This window comes from Pseudophryne corroboree, chromosome 5 (assembly GCF_028390025.1).
Source record: "Pseudophryne corroboree isolate aPseCor3 chromosome 5, aPseCor3.hap2, whole genome shotgun sequence".
Classification (NCBI taxonomy): Eukaryota; Metazoa; Chordata; class Amphibia; order Anura; family Myobatrachidae; genus Pseudophryne; species Pseudophryne corroboree.
Window position 1 is genome coordinate 763,766,845 of NC_086448.1, and position 23,095 is coordinate 763,789,939.

The 23,095-nt window shown below is 45.9% G+C and overlaps 1 protein-coding gene across 1 annotated transcript in view; it reads left to right on the plus strand.

The window, feature by feature from the left end:
- The window catches only part of GRHL2 (grainyhead like transcription factor 2), a 144,280-nt gene extending 129,960 nt beyond the window's left edge, over positions 1–14,320 (plus strand). The window contains exon 16 of the mRNA XM_063924214.1: positions 11,208–14,320. Within this exon, the coding sequence (XP_063780284.1) occupies positions 11,208–11,325 (118 nt within the window). The 3' untranslated portion in view covers positions 11,326–14,320. The remainder of the gene's footprint in view (positions 1–11,207) is intronic.
- Positions 14,321–23,095: the final 8,775 nt, after the last annotated feature.

The following is a 23,095-nucleotide window of genomic DNA, read 5'->3' on the forward strand; positions in this document are numbered from 1 at the left end:
TCCCTTGTTCTTGCTCCGAAGACCGGAACCTTGTGATTGTGTCGAGACGCCATCAGATCCACGTCTGGAAGGCCCCACCTTTTCACTAGGAGTTGAAACACTTCTGGATGGAGGCCCCACTCTCCGGCGTGTATGTCCTGACGACTGAGAAAGTCCGCTTCCCAATTCAGGACTCCCGGGATGAATATCGCCGATACGGCCGGTAGATGGCGTTCCGCCCATTGAAGAATCCGTGAGACTTCCTTCATTGCCAAGCGGCTTCGAGTGCCACCTTGATGATTTATGTAAGCCACTGTGGTGGCGTTGTCTGACTGTACTTGAACAGGACGGTTCTGAATTAAATGCTGGGCCAGGTTCAATGAGTTGAAGACCGCCCGCAATTTTAGAATGTTGATCGGGAGGAGAGACTCCTCCTTGGTCCACCGACCCTGAAGGGAGTGTTCCTCCAACGCCACGCCCCAACCCCTTAGACAGGGGCATCTTTCGTCAACAGGACCCAGTCGGATATCCAGAAGAGACGGCCCCTGCACAACCGTTGGTCCTGGAGCCACCAGTACAGCGACAGATGGACCTCCGGAGTCAATGAGATCATGTGAGACCTGATCCGGTGAGGCAGGTCGTCCCACTTGGCCAGAATCAGCCTCTGGAGGGGGCGAGAATGGAATTGAGCATACTCCACCATGTTGAATGCTGACACCATGAGGCCCAGCACCTGCATCGCCGAATGTATTGACACTTGCGGACGAGAGAGGAAGCAACGAATCCTGTCCTAAAGCTTCAGGACTTTCTCCTAAGACCAGAACAACCGCTGGTTGTGAGTGTCCAATAGCACTCCCAGGTGCACCATGCTCTGAGCAGGGACCAGGGAGGATTTCTTCCAGTTGATGAGCGGGCTTGCAAAAACCGGACAGTCAGATCCAAGTGATGTAGGAGAATTTCTGGGGAATTTGCCAGGATCAACAAGTTGTCCAGATACGGTAAGATCCTGACCCCTTGACAGCGGAGTTCCGCCGTCATCACCCCCATAACATTGTTGAAGACTCGCGGAGCCGTGGTTAAACCAAAAGGTAACGCCCGAAACTGGTAATGGAGGTTGCCAACGCAAACCTCAGGTATTGCTGATGCGATGCTGCTATAGGGATATGCAGGTAAGCATCCTGTATATCCAGGAAGAACATATAATCCCCAGGTTTCAAGGCCAGAACAATAGAGCGAAGGGTTTCCATACGGAATTTGGAGATTCTCACAAACTTGTTCAATGCCTTGAGATTGAGAATGGGCCGGGAGGACCCATTCGGTTTCGGGACTAGAAACAGCGGAGAATAGTACCCCTGTCCCCTCTGAGCAAGAGGCACCTGTACTACCACTCCTGTGTCCAGAAGGGTCTGTACCACCGAATGTAGAGTCTTTGCCTTCACCTGAACCGAAGGGACGTCTGTCAGGCAAAATCGACGAGGGGGACGGTTTTTGAAGGCTATGGCGTAACCTCGAGTGACGACTTCCCGTACCCAGGCATCTGAAGTGATCTTCAACCATTCCTGGGTATACCCTAGAAGCCGGCCCCCTACCCTGGGGTCCCCCAGGAGGAGGCCCGCCCCGTCACGCGGCAGGCTTATCGGTCTTGGAAGCTGGCTGACGGGCAGCCCAGGCTCTTTTGGGCTTCGGCTTACCAGGTTTGGAAGTGCGGGCCTGTTTGTGGTATGCCTGACCTTTTGCTTTACCTGAAGGACGAAAGGGACGAAAGGAAGTACTTTTATCCTTCGGCACAGAAGGAGCGGTACTTGGCAGCCAGGCAGATTTGGCAGTAGCAAAATCAGCCACTATCTTATTTAAGTCCTCCCCAAACAGAATATCTCCCTTAAAAGGGAGTACCTCCAGGGTTTTTCTAGAATCCAGATCCACGGACCAGGATCTCAACCACAATATCCGGCTAGCCAGGACTGACGTAGTAGAGGGCTTGGCTGCTAGAATACTGGCATCAGAAGCTGCCTCTTTAATATAGTGAGAAGCTGTGACAATCTATGTCAAGCACTGTCTAGCATGGTCAGAAGAGATTTCAGCTTCCAACTCTAGGGCCCACGCTTTAATAGCTTCTGCAGCCCATGTCGCTGCAATAGTGGGCCTTTGCGCAGCACCCGTGAGGGTGTAAATCGCTTTCAGACAACCCTCCGCACGTTTATCCGTAGGCTCTTTCAGAGACGTGACGGTAGTGACAGGTAGAGCTGAGGAAACCACCATCCTTGCCACATGCAAGTCCACTGGAGAAGGTGTCTCCCAATTTTTTGAAAGCTCTGGCGCGAGGGGATAGCGAGCCAGCATCTTCTTGTGAGGCACAAACTTCTTCCCTGGATTTTCCCAGGATTCCTGATGTATATCCACCAGGTGATCAGAATGAGGTAAAACTTGTTTAACCACCTTCTGACGCTTGAACCTATCTGGTTTCTTAGGAGGGACGGATGGCTCGGGATCATCCGTAATCTGTAGAATCAACTTAATAGCCTCCAAAAGATCAGGAACATCCACTTGTGAACTACCCTCCCCATCAGCAGTATCTGTGTCGGAATCTGTGGGGTCAGTGTAAGCGCCATCTTCATCAGACGAGGTGTCAGTGACAGCAGTGGATTGTGAGGAGGTAAGAGCTCGATAAGAGGACCCCTTGGTCTTAGGTGAGCGAGGGTCAGACTTTTTAGTAGTCAAAGACTGGTTCAATTTCTTCAATTGAGCGGACAAGTTATCTGCCCATGGCGGGTTAGCCGCGGGGACCACATACGGTTGAACCGGCATAGGAGGTCCCATAGGGGGCGTTAGTTTAGTAACTAGCGTATTCAGAAGTGGGGAGAAAGTAGCCCACGGCGGGTCATTATGGACCCCCGTTGCCACAATCCCACTGGGAGGCAAGGAGCCCCCAGAACCAGAGCCCACGGCTGCTATATTCTCCTCATAGGGATCTGTGGCGTAAGCAACACCGGTAGTGTGTTCAGCCCCAGAACCATTACCCTCAGAAGCAGACATGATTTAACTTGCAATATCAGGTAACACAGTACAATTGTCAGCAGCTCAATACCTCTTACCCAAACCCCTGCGCAGTGTAGTCAGCACAAGCAGGGATATAGGAGAGATATGGTGACTAAAATCACAGAGAAAAATACAATTAGATTATATCTTGTGAATATCCTATATTACAGTATTATAAACCTGACGCACCAAGCCCCCTCAGGTTATAGAATATAGGTATAGCCAGTTGAGTGAGAGACCCGAAATGAAAATCACCCAGCAAGCTAATGCACACACATATAGTCACAGTTGTACAATGCAGAGGTTATTACAAACAATAATACTGCACTGGACTAGCTTATATATATATAGCTATGTAGTCAACAGATATAACACTGCACAGTAAGAAACTGGATGTATATCACAGGGTACTTGTACCAGGGAACCCTGACTAAATGCACTTTTTCTTAACTATCACTGTATAAATGACATGTAGAATACTTAAGTGTCATGTAAAGTCACAGCGCTGACTATCAGGCAGCTTTACAAAGGAGGATTTGCCCAAGCAGTCCCAGGAACAGTGTAGCTGAGAGAAATGGCGCCCAAACACTGACTGGGAGTGAGGGAGAGACAGATATGCAGCTCCAGGGCGGGAACATTTACTGTAAATGGTGCCCTGGGGCTGGGGGAGGGGCTACAGGTCTAAGCCTTATCCCCTCTGCTGGCTTAACCACCTGATACTGCGGGCCATATAAATAGGTTTATGAGAAAAAACCTGACCTGTACCCTTGCCCTGGTGGTCTAGTGGGGTCGCCTGTATGCCACAGTGTCCACCTCGAGAAGCGCGGCCATGCGATCCCGGAGAGCCCCAGCCGTGTGTGTCTAACAGGAAGAAAACCGGAGCCTCCTGCTGTAGTTACCCGGCAACCAGGGCACGGGAGTGTACAGCACCGCTGGGGAGAGATGGAGCTGCAGCAGTGAATGTCTCCTGACATTTACACACTGCTGCTGCCCTTGTAGTCTTCACTTTTCTTCACAAAAAGCTCTTCTTAGGGCTGCCCGGAGCAGCCCCTCTGTTATGTGCCTGCTATCTGCAGCACCAACTACAAAACTGAGCTCCTGTGCAGGGAGGCGGGGTTATAGAGGAGGCGGCGCTATGCATCTTGGGAACAGTCAAAGCTTTTGAGCCTGTTGGTGCCTCGGATCAAGATCCTACTCTACACCCCAATGTCTTTCCTTGTGGAGCCCAGTGTACCCCGCAGCAGAAATGTAATTGCAGAAAGGTCTATATCAGTGACAGGGCTGGCAACAGAAATCTTGGAGCCTGGTACACTGATATGCCATCCGTTGTCACTCTGGACCGCCGCACCACCCCTCCCTCTGCATTATCTATCTATCTATCTATCTATCTATCTATCTATCTATCTATCTATCTATCTATCTATCTATCTATCATTAGGAGTCTAGAAGGAGGGGACAATTTAGGGTGCACACATCTAGGTCCCCCACCCCACAGTAGCAGTAAGCACCCCCCACCATCACCACCACACACTGCAGCCATCGTACACCCCCCCCTTCCCCCCTTCCCCCCAGCTTCATGCACACAGCAGTTGCTGATCTTCATCCTGTTCCAGTACAGAGCAGTTGCCGGAACCTCACAAGTACAACAAGAAGCCCCCCCTCCCCCCCAGCACACAACATGCAGCGGCCGATACCCAAATCCATGCTCCTTCGGCACATAACAGTGGCGGGAGAGACACCATTTGTCAGTATAGCTGCGGCCAGGGTATACGTTCAGGATCCCGGCAGTCAAGATACCGACGCCGGAATCCCGACACCCCCCTGGAATAGTGGGGATGTTAGGGTTAGGCACTAAGGGGGGAGGTTAGGGTTAGGCTGCGTAACAGAAGGGTAAGGGGGGCAGGGGGAGAGGTATAATACTTACCTCACCCCTGTCGGAATCGTGACCACTGGTATGCTGGCATCTGTACTGTGACCGCCGGCATCCTGTAGGCCTGGATCGCATACCAATCACACAACCAGAGAGACCCCCACCCCACACCTCAGTACACAGCATCCAAAATCCCTCTCCTCTGTTCTACACACAGCAACTGGCATCTGACACCCCACCCCCCTCGCTCCACATACTGTACAGCAGACAGCCGCGATTCCCCTCTTCCCCTGCAGATCTATAGCAGCCGGCACCTCCCCCCCTCTCACCCCCCGCAGACATACTTCAGCTATCTGCCTCGCAGCACACACATAGTAGTAGCTTATGATTTCCCCACCACCACAACACACAGTAGCAGCGACTCTTTCTCCCAGAGGACCGCATCAGCTGTGCCCCCCTCTCCTCCCCGCAACACAGCAGCAGCTGTCACAATTAGGAGCTGCGGCCCCTCTGCACTGTACGGCCCGGGAGAGGGGTGTACCCTTTGTACCCACTGTCTCCGGGCCTGATTAATCAACTTCACAAAGTTGAGGTAGCCATTTTGTATGGATCTTCATAAGAACTCAACCTATACGTTATTATGAACTAGCTACATAATGGAGACCCTCTAATATCATCCATGCGGCACATGTCCCACACAACCACAGAGAACTTTTACACGACTTCTGGCATATGTGTGTACATACATGTTCTGGTGAAATAATTTGTTGTATGTGTTGTTGGAAGGTGGGCTGCTCCGGGGTACAGAGTGGCAACTGCTTCCGGGGCCGGGACAATTTCAGGGCTGCAAGTTGGTCTTTCTTAAATCTGATTTGAGGATGGCTTTGGCCATCAACCAGTCACAGTGGTGGGCTGTCTCCACACACTGACTGGTGGAAGGCTGGTGCTATCCACCAATCTACTACTAGTCACTGTCTTTTGGAGCTTCTTTGAAATAACAATATGTGATATATATTTGGATAAACTACACTACTAAAGGTTTTTGAAATGAACATTTTTGTTCACGCAGTCTGCTGGTAGAAAAGCAATAGGCACTTGCTTGCAGGGCCATAACTAGGTGTGTGTGGAGGGGGCACGGCACATAGCGCTGCAAGGTAGGGGACGGTGTTGGCAGAACTTGTCAATTATCGGAATTTGCTGCGCTATATAAGAAACTGTTAATAAATAAATAAATAAATTATCTGTTTTAATTACTTTCACTTGCAGCTCCCCCCCCCCCCCCCTTTTTGAAACCCAGCATCTCCTGAACGTCCCTGTCTCCTACCCTCACCCCTTCTGTCGCTAATAACTATACAGCAGGGGTGTTAAACTTGCGGCACACGGACCGCATGTGGCCCCTACAGCATCCTTTTACAGCGCATGGCCATGGGTCCTTATGTGGTCCATTGGCAGGAAATTTAGCCAGAACGCTGACCAGGTTAGAGGTGTCCGCCCGGCTCCGGCCCCCGCTCCGGGATGTAGCCCACCTCATCTGAGCTCTGTAGAATGACCAGGGGCCGGCTCAGCAGCCGCCAACCCCCAGCGGCGGCAGCAGCAGTACCACGGGCAGGAAAGGGCTCCGGGACCAGCAGAGAGCGAGGAGGGGAGTGGGCTGGAGCGGGGCAGCAGGCTGAGGAGGAGGCTCCCGGCACAGGCCAGCAGCATGGCCCCCAGCACACATAGCACGGCCAGCGAGAGCAGCGAGCAGGGGAGAGACTCCATCACCTCCCGCCTAGCATCTCGCCTGCAGCACGGGGCGGCTCTGCTCATCTGCCCAGCCTCGTATATCACCCGGCCCCGCTCCTGGCAACCCAGTGGTGTCTTTGTCACACAGCAGCACACTGTACACACTCTCACACACCACACAGATGTAGGAGAAAATAAAGTAGTGCCATTACCACAGTAGGGTGCTGGCCTTCTGTTGGGGCAGCCAGTGAGCGGGGGAAGGGTGGCTCTGCACATCGGGCTTCTCCGTCTTGCTGACCTGACCATGCTGTCTGTGCTGGCTGGAGCTGGGGGCAGATTGCGCTGCTGGAAGGACAGAGTTGGTGGCTGCTCACCTCACCTAGATGCAAGTACTCTAATGTCCAGACGGGGGCCGCAGTGCTGTTCCCTCCAAAAATGGCCACCGCCTCAAAGTAGACAGTTACGAGGCCTCCTCTAGTATCTTTAATAACTGTCTCCTCTGAGGCGGTGGCCATCTTGGGAGGAACATTTTCAATAGAGCACTGAGGGTGGACGGCGCACGGCGGAGGACAGACGGAGCATGGCGGCGGATGGACGGAGGCGGTGGGCATACAGTGGCATGAGCTGCCCGGGCCCTACTCTCTCTGTCATAGAGGCCGGGCCCGGGACGGCTGTGATGGCTGCCCTGGTGGCAGGGGGCAGGTGACTGGGTGAGGGGGAAGGTGAATAAGGGTGACAGGGGGTAGGTGATTGGGTGAGGATGGTAGGGGCACTTTATTGGGGGCATTACTTGTATCTGGCATTATTGTGGGGGCAAATTTTTTAAAATATTCCAAATACAGAATAATCCATTATCCAAAATGCTTCTGGTCCAAAGCATTTTAGATAAGGGATACTCGACCTGATATATATTGCCCCATTGGTAATTTGGCCTAGATCCCAATCCTCCTCAGTAGTTTCCTTTTTTTTTTTTTTTTAATTAAGAATTTTTTTTTTGAGCAAAATAGAAAAAAGTTACACCAAGCACACTCAATATCTCTATAAACAGAATATCGTATATATGATAATTTAAACAACAAGAGATCGGCGTTAAGGTCTTAAAGACAATAATGGAAGTCAGGAAAGGTGTAACATACCAAAATATTGAAACAGAATGTAACAATTTTTTCTATATGGGGAAGAACTATCAGATTGATAATCAGAAATGCGGTTAATTAAGAAAGGGAAATTGTGGATGAAACCATTATAATGTACAAGATAGGGAATAGAAGAAAAATAGAACAAGGGAAGAAGGAAGAAAAGAGGCAGGAAAAGGGAGAGAGGGAAGGGGGAAAAGAGAAATTGAGGATTAAAGGAATATAGGAATAAAGGAAGGGGGTAGAGGAATAGAGGAAAAGAGAGAAGTAGCCAGTCGAGGTGTCCGCGCATCAGTAACACAGAGTGAAATTAAATGGTTGCCAGAGGGGGTTCAGCCTCATAATAAGTGGTCCAAGGTGACCAAACACGGACAAATTGAATAGGAGTATCATGAATAACTGAGGAGATTCGTTCCAGTCTGTAGGTCGACCATATAGCGTTAGTAGTTTCCATTATAGTGCTGTTAATTCTTCATTTAGCCTTTGTGCTGAGACTGAAGTGCATGATTCGGTTATAAACTGTAGTTGCCACACTCTTGACCAGTCTACCTAGATCCTCCTACAAAGTGAAACCCCTCCCGGAGTGTCTACCCTGTTGCATACCTTTTGAGTCATCTGCAAAAGGCATACGTTCTCTTCAGAAATGAAATGTAAAAGGTGAGTGATTCCTTAGATGGCGCTAGGATCAAATATAGTCACTTTCCTTAATGACGTGTACTGTCCCTTGAAAACACAGAATCCAAAATTCTCATTTTTTTCCAATAGAAACTTCATCAGTACTGTGCCAAATGCCTCTTCAATGATGTCTCGGATTTTTTCAGTGCATGCAAGAAAGAGTGAAAAAACGCATAGCATAATAAGTTTTTTTTGTGATTAAAAAAGCACACATCATACAATAAAATAAGACCAAAGGTACATGTATACAACACTCAAGAATGGACTCAGACAGGCAGTGATTGCAAATGGGTAATTACCAGAAATCTTGGAACTGGGTTTTAATCAGTTCCAAAAAGGCATAGGGAGGATGATATATCACCATGCGGTACCCCGGGTAGACTCGCAGGCACTCCTTTCCTTTAGGTAATGTCCTCCTTGCACTCTCTAGTTGCCTGATCCCCACTAACGCATTTCAGCCCCCTCTGGGGTCTTTTTCAAGGTGATGCATAATATCCAATCTCTTCACTTCCCCCTACTGAAAAATACTTAACAGTTGAGACTGGTCTCTCTCCAATCATAGATCTCCTCTAAATCATGTGACCGTAAACAGTTCCCATCTCCAGGGCAACAGTGTGTTTTTCTATTAACACTGATGTCACTTCATATTGGTCATGTGTTCCGGCCCGGCGTCTATCTGCTGCCATCTTTTATGCTTCCATAATCTCCATCATTGCGTTTCGAGTCCCATGGAGATGGCAGTGTGACTGCTTCATTTCCTCCCTGCCTGCTGTCTTGGTGGTTGGTCGGGTACTCTGTATTTCCGGATTCGTGATAGATGCGTGCATGTTGTTATGGCAACAGAAGCGCCCTGTCATCACTTCCATTAATCTTGGGATTTTATATGTATTTTATCTGGGCATATATTATATATGCAGAATTGCTGACATTGTTCATTTTTTATTTTTTTTTCTGTTTTTTTATTTTATTACATGTTGCAATTACCTCTCTATCTGTCCCTACGTCCCTGCTGCCTCTCTCTCTCTCTCTCTCTCTCTCTCTGTTTCTACATTCCTGCTGCCTCTCTCTGTTTCTGTGCTCCTGCTGCCTCTTTCTGTCCCTAAGTCCTTGCTGCCTTACACTGTCTTTGCCTGCACTCTCTCTCTCTCTCTCTCTCTCTCTCTCTCTCTCTCTGTGTCCCTGCTACCACTCTCTGTCCTTATGTTCCTGCTGCCTCTATCTGTTCCTACATCCATGCTGCCTCTTTCTTCATCCCAACTGCGTCTCCCTAAGTCCATGCTGACCCTCTATCTGTCTCTATGTCCCTGCTGCCTCTCTGTTTCTATGCACCTGCTGCCTCTTTCTGTCCCTACGTCCCTTCTACCTCTCTCTCTGTTTCTATGCACCTGCTGCCTCTTTCTGTCCCTAAGTCCCTGCTGCCTATCTCTGTCCCTCTGTCTTTGCCGGCACCCTCTCTCTGTGTCCCTGCCACCACTCCCTCTGTCTCTATGTCCCTGCTGCTATCCTCTATCTCTGGAGACCTGAGTTGGGGGGCCCCTTAAAAATGTTGCTATGGGGCCCACAAAGTTCTAGTTATGCACCTGCCTCTATATAATTATGGGGCTGATTTGGAGGTGGACGCTAATGGCACCTCTGCAGTTTTTCAGAATTATGCAAAAGCTACAGGAGGTGTGTTAAGTAAAAAAGTAGCCCAGGATTCTGTAATGCGCTGCTGCATCTAAAGGGGCAGCACAGGATCATCTGCGTGTACATAGGACATCTAGTAACCCTGAGGTTACTCAGGATGTCACGGGACCAGATCTGTGCATCTGCAGTGTGGTGCCTGCTCATGTGCAGATCATTAAGTATCACAGATTTATGTAAATCTCAGAATTAGGCCCTATATGTGTAACCAAATACCTTCCCCTATTAGCTAATAACACTGTTCTGTAACATAACTTTTTTCTTTTATCTTTGGCCTAATCTGAACCGGACAGGGCCATGCCAGTTCAGGGACTCCAATGGCACATAGTGTCCTACCGGCATTACAACATGGATGTGTGAGAGAAAACCTGAGATTTGGGCACTACCATAAGTGCCCGATATGTTCTCAGCTGGGCATTGCGGCAATGCCCGAAAGATAGATGTAGCAAACCTTCTAAAGAGTTTGTTGTCCATAGCAACCAATGAGCTTCTAGCTATCATTTATCAAATATATTCTATAAAATGATAGCTAGAACCTGGTTGGGTGCTATGGGCATTGTATGGTGGTCACTGGGATGCTCCTTGGGCATTGTATGGTGGTCACTGGGATGCTCCTTGTATTGAAAATCTCTCACTGGAATGGTAGACAGAGGCATTGTGATTTATTTCTTCTTTTACACCGCAAGGAAAAATGTGAGACCAGTGGGTGTTTAGCAATGGATGAGACCCCAGTAAGAATGATCTATTTTTTTTAATGACCTTTTACCAAGTTGGTGCTAATCTTTGGAATTCCCTGTAGTACATCCAAGGCAGCCTCAGTGTAATGGAGGAATGGTACAGTCGGGTTTGTATATAGTTTAATGCACTATGAGCTAATCAGGTTTGGAGGAAGTTTAACAAAATGAATGATGAAAACCAGAAGTGGGAAAGCCGAGCATCCGTGTTTCATTCTCCTTTTCTGCTATAAATTCTCATTAATCACGTAGACTAATTGCCAGAATACAGGTCGTTACATTTTAAATGTCCACTGTGTAAATAAGCTAATGTTTTATTAATCCCAGCAATCCAACGCATTTAATGAATTATTTTCATACATTTTCCAGCATCTTGGTTAATATGGATGATAACATCATCGAGCATTACTCCAATGAGGACACGTTCATTCTAAACGTGGAAAGCCTGGTGGAACAAGGCTTCAAGATCACACTGACAGAGATCTAGCCTGAAGTCTAACAGATGCCTGATGGGAAGGAATCCATGTGCGGAACAGAGGTCTGTTCTATTGCACTCCCTGCCTTATCAGAGACATTTCCAAGAACTTGTAATTAGTCAACAGGACAGAGAATTCCAGGCTCACTCCATTGTACATGAGGGAAAAGAAGACAACGCATTGTCAAGACTAACTGAAATATATTTATTTTTTTATCACTTTTCTTAGTGAAACACAGACCAACCGGATTTTTATTGGATTATTCTATAATCTCTATCTACTTACCCATTATATAAAGCAAAACAGTACCGTTTTTCTATTCTTTTCTTTAGCGAGCCATTCTGATTTTCCATGGTGGAAATGGATCTAGTCTATATAAGAGTTGCAATCATGATAAGGCATGATTAAGGGGATTGGGGCAAGGCACGATGGGATGCATAGGGAGTGGCCATTATTGTCCAAGTTTTTCTGACGGACTGTTGGAAAGTTTTAACATGGCTAAGAGTGTATTGCTTGCACAGTTTTCTTTACACAGATGAAGAGCTTTGTGTGTGCATGTTCTACAGAGGTCAAACGTGACCTACACAAATTATCAAGCATTTATCATATCAAACTGCCGCAGACACCTGATTATGGTACATTAAGAACTAAAGAAATGCTCAAAGATGGGGGGTTTCATGCAGTAGCTTAGTACCTACAATTACATAGAGAACACAAAGCCAAAATAACACAGCTGAATTCATTTTGCAGTGTGGTCTATTAACATGTAAAAAAAATAATAACTGTACAAGAGAGACAGGAAAATAATTTCTAAGGTATTTTGTAAGTAATCTAAAAAAATAGATTTTTTTTTTAATGTACAAATTGTTTTGTAAAGTGCAATATCATATTTTAATAATATTGTTTTGCTTTTTCTTGTTTCCTTATTTTCTTTTTTTGGCAACTTTTTATATATAAAAAATAAAACATGGTAAATAGGACTTAAGCTGGGTGACCATCAGAACGATGTGTTCTCGGCTGATCCGCTGGCCGACGGGGCAACATATCTCACAGTGCTTAGACTCTGCATAATGCAGTGGTACAACGGCACGATGTACCATGCCATGCTGCATTTAGCAGCAGGACATCGTACACATCATCTTCTGATTGACCGTGCAGCATGGTCAACCAAAGGAAATCATTAATGAACCGCGGGAGCACATAATTGAGGGTACACACTGAATGATCTGCACGATTTGTCAATACAATTAGCCTGGAAACAACAAGTCGTGCAGCTGTCGTTTTGGTTTGTACTCTGTTTTATATCTACATATACAGTAGATCTAGAGAAAGAGGAAAAGAGGCGACACTCACAGGACTTGTACATACACACAAGTTAGATGAAGAAATATTACATAGGGGGTCATTCCGAGTTGATCGCTTGCTGCTTTCATTTGCTGCGCAACGATCAGGCAAAAAAAGGCACTTCTGCGCATGCGGCGCAATGTGCACGCATGTCGTACTATTACAATGAACGATGTAGTTTCACACAAGGTCTAGCAAAGCTTTTCAGTCGCACTGCTGGCCGCAGAGTGATTGACAGGAAGAGGGCGTTTCTGGGTGTCAACTGACCGTTTTCAGGGAGTTTTCGGAAAAACGCAGGCGTGCCAGGAAAAACGCAGGCATGGCTGGGTGAACGCAGGGCGTGTTCGTGACATCAAAACAGGAACTGAATAGTCTGAAGTGATCGCAAGCGCTGAGTAGGTCTGAAGCTACTCTGAAACTGCGCAAAATAATTTTGTAGCCGCTCTGCGATCCTTTCGTTCGCACTTCTGCTAAGCTAAAATACACTCCCAGTGGGAGGCGGCATAGCGTTTGCACGGCTGCTAAAAACTGCTAGCGAGCGATCAACTCGGAATGACCACCATTGTCCGTACTCCTCAACTTCTGTGTGTAATGATTTTAAAGGGGGGGGGGGGGGGGACGTATTTTATTTTTATTTGCAATATGGATCAAGACAGCTCTAGAACGCTTCCATGTTTTTATCTCAAATGTCTTTAAACTTTGATTAACCCTGTGGCATGTATGTACATAGATATTGTAGTAAATAACTGGAACTTTGTATTTTTGTGGCGAATGTGAAAAAACTGGACACATTTCACCCCCTTCCCCCCCCAAGAAATATACAGTATGCTTGCTTTTTAAAAAAAAACAAAAAAAAAACACAATACAAAACATTTTTTCATGACCGTGCTTCCCAAGCAACATGTGCTCTTATTTTATTGCTGGAAATGTTTCCCTATACAGGTTGAGTATCCCTTATCCAAAATGCTTGGGACCGGAGGTATTTTGGATATGGGATTTTTCCATATTTTGGAATAATTGCATACCATAATGAGATATCATGGTGATGGGACCTAAATCTAAGCACAGAATGCATTTATGTTACATATACACCTTATACACACAGCCAGAAGGTAATTTTAGCCAATATTTTTTGCAACTTTGTGCATTGAACATAGTGTATCTACATTCACACAATTCATTTATGTTTCATATACACCTTATACACACAGCCTGGAGGTCATTTAATACAATATTTTGAATAACTTTGTGTATTAAACAAAGTTTGTGGACATTGAGCCATCAAAAAACAAAGGTTTCACTATCTCACTCTCATTCAAAAAAGTCTGTATTTCGGAATATTCCGTATTTCGGAATATTTGGATATGGGATACTCAACCTGTATTATCTTTACTGGGGACCATCTACAAATTTAGTTTTTGTGGCTTGAAGACCATCGAAAAAATCAAATGACACATATTATGGAACATATGAAAATATTTGATTTGGTGAAATAAGAGACTTTGTAACTTTAGTTGTTATTAATTATTATTATAACTTTTACAGGTGTCGCATTTATGACACTCCTATTTTTTAATAAAAAAAGGTTAAAAACAGTTTAACTCCTGCAAGAGGAAACTTTGCTCTTAAACAGCAACCAAAAATATGAAATTCCAATTTCCGTTAAAATAAAGATTATGTTGTTTTGTTCTTATTCTGTATTCGCATTCAAAGTGGTCTTTTATTGCATGTGCACTCTATAGTGTTTAAAAAGAATGAAGTCTCGGATTGTGAACGTTGCTTTCGGAGGTCATGCATTGTTATGTACCTAGCAACTGGAGTGTATGGATATATTTTTATACATACCATAAAGCCATTAAAAGCCATTGTTGAGCTCTGTACATTGAAAGTGGTAAACATTTAGCATGCACAGTATTGCAAAAAAAAAAGAAAATATTGCGCATAGAAAACCCATTTCTCCATAAGATAAAAGTCCCACTTCCACATAATCAGGGCTGGATTAATGGATGGCCGCCCAGGGGCCCCCACACACAGGGGGACCCCCAAACCTGTTCCGAGACTGGGGCTGCCGCTGCTCTGCATTCTGCATGCATAAATAGGCTGCGAACAGTGCAGAGAGACTCCCGGGTCCCCTCATCAGCATCATGTGACACATAACATCCATGCCACCGATTAAAAGGGCTTGGGAATTACTCTGCTCTGTAAGATCGCTGTAGACTGGCTGTGAGAAGGCTGGTTGTGAAAGTGAGAACAGAGAAGGAAGCATGCCATCACCATAGGAGGTGAGTAATCTGGAGACACGTAATAGGGGTCACCGGGGTTGCACCTTATAGCTTGCATGGATGGGGTGGCACTGTGGCCCTGTTGGGGGGGTGGCAAGTTAAGGGGCCATTTTTATTGAAGGGCGCCTCCACAAGCCTTAATCTGCCCTGTACATAATGCCTCATTCTACCACATAACAACAAGGGCCAACTTTACAGCCTTAAGTCATCATCTACAGTAAAGTGCCAAGCCTAGATCATGCAGTGCCATTCCCTCAACATCTAGCCCAATGGCCAACCACTATAACTATATAATATATAGCCCTTTCAGTGCTGTGGTTCAGTATCTGAGTCCTTCCATAGATGCTAATCGTAGGGCCAGACTAACAGTGGCACAGATCAGTGACGTGCGGTGAGGTCAGTGGCTAGGGAGGCACTGGCAGCTAACACCCCCCCTTCCCCCCCATAGAGGGAAGGGGGGGAAAAGTGTAGTCCCCCACACATCACTAAAACCAGCACCAGGCAGAACCAGTCAAGTGGGGTAATGCCATAGCAGGGGAGACACTCAGTGTGGGGCCCCCCTGCCATAACATTAATCAGCCCTCAAGCCAGTCAGCCCAGGGCTGGAATTCCTCGGAAAGTGGGAACCCCAAAAAATAAAAATGGGGTCCCCCCTCCTGCGCAACGACCAGCACTTGGGCTGATAGCCCAGTGCTATGCCCCGCACCCCTGGTGGCGGTGGGTGCGGGGTTCATTGTATGTTAATATTGTTCTTTACAGGTGGCCTACAGGTCCCAGCAAGCCTGCCCCAACATGCTGGCACTTGGAGAACCACAAGTGCCAGCATGCTCAGACATAAAGGGCCCGCTGGCACCTGTAGTTCAGCTGTAAAGAAAATATTAAAATAAAACACCACACTGTCTCAAAAAAAGTTTTTTTAGACAGGGTCTTCACCTGGGGGCGGCGGCCTTTAAGCACTTTTGCATGGCCGCCGCCTTCCCAGGGCTTCCAGCGTCTTCACCTGGGGGGCCGCCGCCTCCCCAGGGTTTCCGGCGTCTTCACCTGGTGGGCGGCGGCCTTTATGCTCTTTTGCACTGCCGCCGCCTCCCCAGGGCTTCCGGCGTCTTCACCTGGTGGGCGGCGGCCTTTAAGCTCTTTTGCATAGCCGCCTCCCCAGGGCTTCCGGTGTCTTCACCTGGTGGACAGCGGCTGTTACGCTCTTTTATATAGCCGCCGGCCATCCAGGACTTCCACAGCGTCTTCTTTCTTCAGGAGCTCTTCACTGCTCCTACTCCGCCGTTGGACAGGGGTGTGCTTTCATGGGTTGAAAGCACGACCCTCTATTAAAGCGGCACTTCTACTGGTGTCGCTTTCCAGTGCATTTTCAATGGGCTTTTCCTGTCCATGGCTTGGCCCCCCCCGTGCCCGCCCCCCCCCCCCCGCTCCCATACCTTTCCCATTGACAACGGGAGGCACCACGATCAGTGCCTCTCAAACACATTTACAGAGGAGTAATGATTAAATTAATATAAAGGAGATACTTATGACACAGAATATGTGTCATAAGTATCTTCTTTGTATTATTTTAATCATTAGTGACATGGGAGGCACTGCCTCCCCTGACTGCACGTCCCTGGCATAGATAGTACTATAGCCCCAGGCCTCCACCTAAAAATAGGCCCATCATGATGTCCAGCTGCCCAGCTGGCAATAAATCATAAGTATTACAATTTTATTTATTTTTTCTTCACAAAATTATGCAATTTTTCTACTTACAGTATACATATAAAGTACAACATTGGGGCTGAAAGTGTAAAGGTAAACACGTCCACATGGCACTGGCTCCTCCCACACAGCACTGGTCACAGCACCTCCCATTTTCACAATATGCCCTTTTATTATTTTCAGTACCAGGCCCATGTGGCCCTTAATCCGGCCCTGGCTGCTAGAAAAGATAATCAGTGCTTTTTATTCCGAGTCTTCTCAGTGGTAATTAGCACCACTCGTGTCAATAGGGGGTGCAGACCGCACTGGCTGTCACCAAAACGTCTGCTCCTAACCAGGCCCCCGTTTACAGACACGCTCCCCTATGAACCCAGTGACACCACTGATAAGTACCAGCACCATTCTTATAACTAGCTCAGGAAATGAGTATTAATCAATTAAATCATTTCAGAAATGAATAAAATAAGGATCAAAAGACTTTATCCAGAGTATGCAAGCTGCTATAAATCTTGTATCAACTTCAGATGAGTACCGACACCTTTTTGTTCTATGAAAGAACAAAAACACTGTATATAATTATATTTTTTCCAGTGCTGTCAAAATGTAATGATTCACCCATCACCCTATCAAATACCAGAACACAAAGACACAACAGTAGTCTGTACCCAGCAATTGAGCAGGATCAGAGGTAAGTTCCACCAGGGCAGGACTGGCCATCTGGCACTCGTGACCAGTGCCAAAATGGCAGATGACCCGGAAGCCTGGCTGAGAAGTAACTCCACCTCCCTCAAGGCTTCTGCAGATGAAAACACCAAATAGGATACAAATTTAATACACTGTTTTATTCTACAATTGTATTTTCAAGTTCTTATATGCAATGTATTTATGTAAGGGATTTTCTCCTGGTAACATACATTCAAACTTCACAATGCCACAATAATGGTAAAAGCCAGTGTAATGAGTATAGTAGAAGTAAGTGAGCCTTTCTGTGTTTTCTGGATAAATGAATTGCTACTTGGCCAAGCTATATATCGCATCGAACTGATAAAGGCTGCTAAACTTGTTGGAACTAAGAAATGCTGAAGCTTCCAATTCTACCTGTCCTTTCTAAAGTGCATTTGAATAGGATTAGAGCAGGGTTTCCCAAACCTGGTCCTCAGATCACCTTAACAGTTCAGGTTTTAAGGCAATCCATGCTTATGCACAAATGGTATTATTAAACTGAGGTACTAAGTCAACGATGCTTAAGCATTAACATCCTTCAAACCAGGGGGTATATGTAGCCTTAGATAGTGATAAAGTGGAGAGAGTTAAAGTACCAGCCAATCAGCTTCTAACTGCAATGTTACAGGCTGCATTTGAAAAATGACAGTTAGGAACTGATTGGTTGTTAGTTTATAAGTTTCCACTTTTAGCCCTCTCCAAAGCTTAGTACATCTGTTCCCAGGACTGTTCGGATGCCTTCAGGACCGAGTTTGAGGACCACTGGTTTAGAGCAGGCCTGGCCAACCTGTGGCTCTCCAGATATTGTGAAACTACACATCCCAGCATTCCCTGCCACATTTTTAGCATTGACTAATAGCAAAACTGTGGAAGGCATGATGGGACTTGTAGTTTTACAACAGCTGGAGAGCCACAGGTTGGCCAGGCCTGGTTTAGAGCATCTTTTTTTATGTCTACCTGTCCCTAGAACTGAACGTGGGTGGGGATAGAATGTATTGTATCCATTGATATCATCAGCGTATTCACAGCAGTACAGTGAATTTCAGGAAATCAGTGTACTAATGCCCACTTATGAAATTGTGTTGTAAGGCCATGTACAAACTATGCCAAACAAGAGTAGCTTACATCAGGTGCCATCAGCTGTGTCCACAGATGTAAGGGTTTTCACTATAGAGATCAATGGGGTCGATTTAATTCAGCAACAGTTGAATAGCGCCGGGAATTAGTTCCCGATGCTATTCAATTCAGCTAAAGTTAAGTCGGAGAATGCTCATTCTCACCAACTTAACAGGTAGTTAGTTTTAACAGGTAGTTTTGTCGGGAGAACGAGCATTCTCCGACTTAACTACCCGCGGCGATGCTGATTACCGACAGAATCAGCCTCGCGCCGGCCGCGCGACAGCTCTTTTGTCTGTTTTCTTCTCTCACCCCCCGGGGCTGAGAGAAGAATTCCTGACAATTGAGGGTACCTAGTCGCTGTATTGAATAGCACCGGGAGCTAATTCCCGGTGCTATTCAACTGTTGCAGAATTGAATCGACCCCATTGATCAATTTTCCAAATGTTACTTCTGTACTCACTAAAGAGCAAGGCACATATGAAGTGCATAGTGTTAAAATTATCTGTTCAGTGGGGGTTTTTCCAAGTTGATCGCAGCAGGACATTTTTTAGCAGTTGGGCAAAACCATGTGCACTGGGGGGGGGGGGGGGGGCGCAGATATAACATGTGCAGAGAGAGTTAGATTTGGGTGGGTTATTTTGTTTCTGTGCAGAGTAAATACTGGCTGCTTTATTTTTACACTGCAATTTAGATTTCAGTTTGAACACACCACACCCAAATCTAACTCTCTCTGCACACGTTATATCTGCCTCCCCTGCAGTGCACATGGGTGGTCATTCCGAGTTGTTCGCTCTGTAATTTTCTTCGCATCGCAGCGATTTTCCGCTAACTGCGCATGCGCAATGTTCGCACTGCGACTGCGCCAAGTAAATTTGCTATGCAGTTAGGTATTTTACTCACGGCATTACAAGGTTTTTTCTTCGTTCTGGTGATCGTAATGTGATTGACAGGAAGTGGGTGTTTCTGGGCGGAAACTGGCCATTTTATGGGAGTGTTTGAAAAAACGCTACAGTTTCTGAGAAAAACGCGGGAGTGGCTGGAGAAACGAAGGAGTGTCTGGGCGAACGCTGGGTGTGTTTGTGACGTCAAACCAGGAACGACAAGCACTGAACTGATCGCACTGGCAGAGTAAGTCTCGAGTTACTCAGAAACTGCACAGAGAAGTCTTTTCGCAATATTGCGAATCTTTCGTTCGCAATTTTGATAAGCTAAGATTTCACTCCCAGTAGGCGGCGGCTTAGCGTGTGCAAAGCTGCTAAAAGCTAAAAGCAGCTTGCGAGCGAACAACTCGGAATGAGGGCCATGGTTTTGCCCAATTGCTAACAGAATTCCTGCTGCGATCAACTTGGAATTACCCCCAGTGTGTGGAACTCCTGAGTGATTTAGGATTGGCCATCGACCATTGATGATCTGATGGAGATGGTACAGGTTGAGTATCACTTATCCAAAATTCAAAATACCACATTTTTGGGTCTATATATCTAATATAGAAATATAATATAAAATATGTGTATATGTGTCATTATCTCAGTAGGGGAACCAAAAATGTGTGATTTTGAATTTTGGATAAGGGATACTCAACCTGTATCTTTTTTTTTTTTTTTACCATCGATGGGAGGCTAGTGATAGAATAGTCCCTATGATTAATGCCAGCAGCGGTCTACGCATGTGCGAGGTTAAGCCATCAATGGGTGGAATTAAATTGCCGGTGATAACATTCATCTGGCCAAATCAGCACGGCACCTGCTGCACGTTACGGAGCTGGGAACTCACCTCTTTAGGCAAGCGTATCAAATTCCAGAACTGCCCACATAACTTTCATAAACCTTCCTATCAAATTGCATCCACTCTGTACAGTCCACACATATCCTCACATGTCTTCTCATTCTTCACATTCCCTTCCTCTCGTACCCGGTTCATCATTGCTGTATTACCATATCATACAGCCCACCAAGAACCTTTGCAATCTGGCGGACAACTATGCAATAGATAGCACCTATCCTTGTGTATCCATGCCTATTTCCCTATAGATTGTAAGTTTATGAGCAGGGCCTTCCTACCTCTATGACTCTTTGTTATCACCCAGTTTGTTATATTCATTGTTATTTCCAATTGTAAAGCGCAACGGAATTTGCTGCGCTATATAAGAAACTGTTAATGAATAAATAAATAATAAATCTCTCACAAAAGTGTTTGTTACCCCATAGGGCAGCTACCATTTTTCTATCAAATTAGGCATTCATGCGAGAAGTGGTGCTGTTGCCAGCATTTAAAAACCACAGAATTGAATTCCTCCCAATGGCTCAACCATCAACGATTTTCAACCAATGGTTGAAAACCATTGATGAACAACCCTGGAATTAATGCAAAGCTGTCTTTGGCTGTGCTATGATTTAAGGAAGGGAATAGAATTAAGCTGAAAGTCTGCAAGTTTTAGGGTCCTCAACCAGCATCAAAGGAAATACTATTCAAGAATCCAATTTGTTTATACAAAGATGTTCTTTATGGCATTTATTGTCAAAGTCTAGAAAATATAGATAAATATAAGCCATTTTGTATTGATTGGCATAACTCATTATTTGTGTTAACTGAACAGGGAAATTGATTTTAAACTGCCATCTCTTAATAAGAATGCATTTCATGAGATGTTATTTAGAGCCGCTTATACAAAATTGTAATCTTCTACTTCCCATCCGCATAAGACATTTTTAAAAATTATTTCTTAGCTATAAAAGTAAACTTTTCTCATTTCATATTTAATTAGATGTTTGAAATACATGCCAGTTTTTTAATTGAACCACACAAGATATATGTGAAAAAAAGGAAATAAATAAAATCTGTGACAGATATAAAGACTAACCAGATTCTATTCAGGTTATAATGATGTTAGAGAAATACACCAGTTTTTTTTTTTTTTGTATCGTGTGCAGCACTTTAGAAAATGCATCCAGTTTTATCCCTGAAATCAGTGTTTGTTTCCCAAACTTGGGGGCAGATGTATTAAGCCTGGAGAAGTGATAAAGCAGTGATAAGTGCAAGTTGATAACGCACCAGCCAATCAGCTCCAATATGTATACTGACAGTTAGGAGCTGATTGGCTGATGTGTTATCACCTTCCACTTATCACTGCTTTATCACTTCTCCAACGCTAAGATGATGGGGAACAGGGTAATATATATCAATGTACTAAATAATAGTGCAAGCACGTATGACACAACAGGTACCATTGCATCCCTATTAAATGAAAAACTATTGTTTGCCATCAGAAAATAATTTAATAATTGCCCTTATACTAAATGAAGAAATTATGCTTAGATATTAATAAATAAATAATGATCCCAATTTAAAAAACAAAAACATTACTTTGGTCAGATTATTATTTGGTCAGGCTGGAGTGCTGTTTGAGCAGTTCAGGTTATAATCACACACTTTTCTGCTGCGGGGTACACTGGGCTCCACAGGGAATGACATTGGGGTGTAGAGTAGGATCTTGATCCGAGGCACCAACAGGCTCAAAGCTTCCCAGAATGCCTAGCGCACTATAACCCCGCCTCCATGCACAGGAGCTCAGTTTTGTAGTTGGTGCCATGCAATAAGCAGGCATACAACAGGGGGGCTGCTCCAGCAGCCCTGAGAAGAAGCTTTTAAAAGAAAAATGAAGACTTCAAGGGCTGCAGCAGAGGCACTGTCTGTGTTAGATGTCAGTCAGACATCTCCTGCTGCAGCTCCATCCCCTCCCCCAGCGGAGCTGTATACTCCCGCGCCCTGGTTGCCGGGTACTTACAGCGGAGGCTCCGGTTTTCTTCCTGTTAGTCACACACACGACCGCTGTTCTCCTGGATCGCGTGGCCGTACTCAGGGAGGAGGTAAGTGGGTCCCCCCGGCGGGACCCGCTGTAAAACGTGATCCCGCGCGGCCGGTGGGAGGCAGGCCGCACACGCTGGCGTGGACACTGTGGTAGTACAGGGACCCCACTAGACCACCAGGGCAAGGGCACAGGTCGGTTTTCTCTCATAAGCCGTTTATATACGCCCACAGTACCCGGTGGTGAAGTCCAGCAGGGGGATAAGGCTTTGACCTGTAGCCCCTCCCCCAGTCCCAGGGCGCCATTTACAGTAAATGTTCCCGCCCTGGAGCTGCATATCTCTCTCTCCCTCACTCCCTGTCAGCGTTTGGGCGCCATTAGGACAAGCTGAGCTGATCCTGGGACTGTTTGGGCAAATCCTCCTCTGTAAAGCCGCCTGCCTGTCAGCGCTGTGCATTTTACAGGACACTTAAGTATTCTACATGTCTGCTGACAGTGTTAGTTAAGAAAGAGTGCATTTAGTCAGGGTTATATATCACAAGTACCCTGTGATATACATCCAGTCTTTACTGTGCATTGTTATATCTATTGAGTGTATAGCTATACATAGTACTACTCTGTATTGCTAGTCCAGTGTAGTTTTATTGCATGTCATAATTTCTGCATTGTACAATGTGACTATGTGTGTGTACATATAGCTGCTGTGTGACCTCAATTTCGTGTATCTCACTCAGGGGCAGATGTATTAACCTGGAGAAGGCATAAGGAAGTGATAAACTAGTGATATGTGCAAGGTGATAAAGG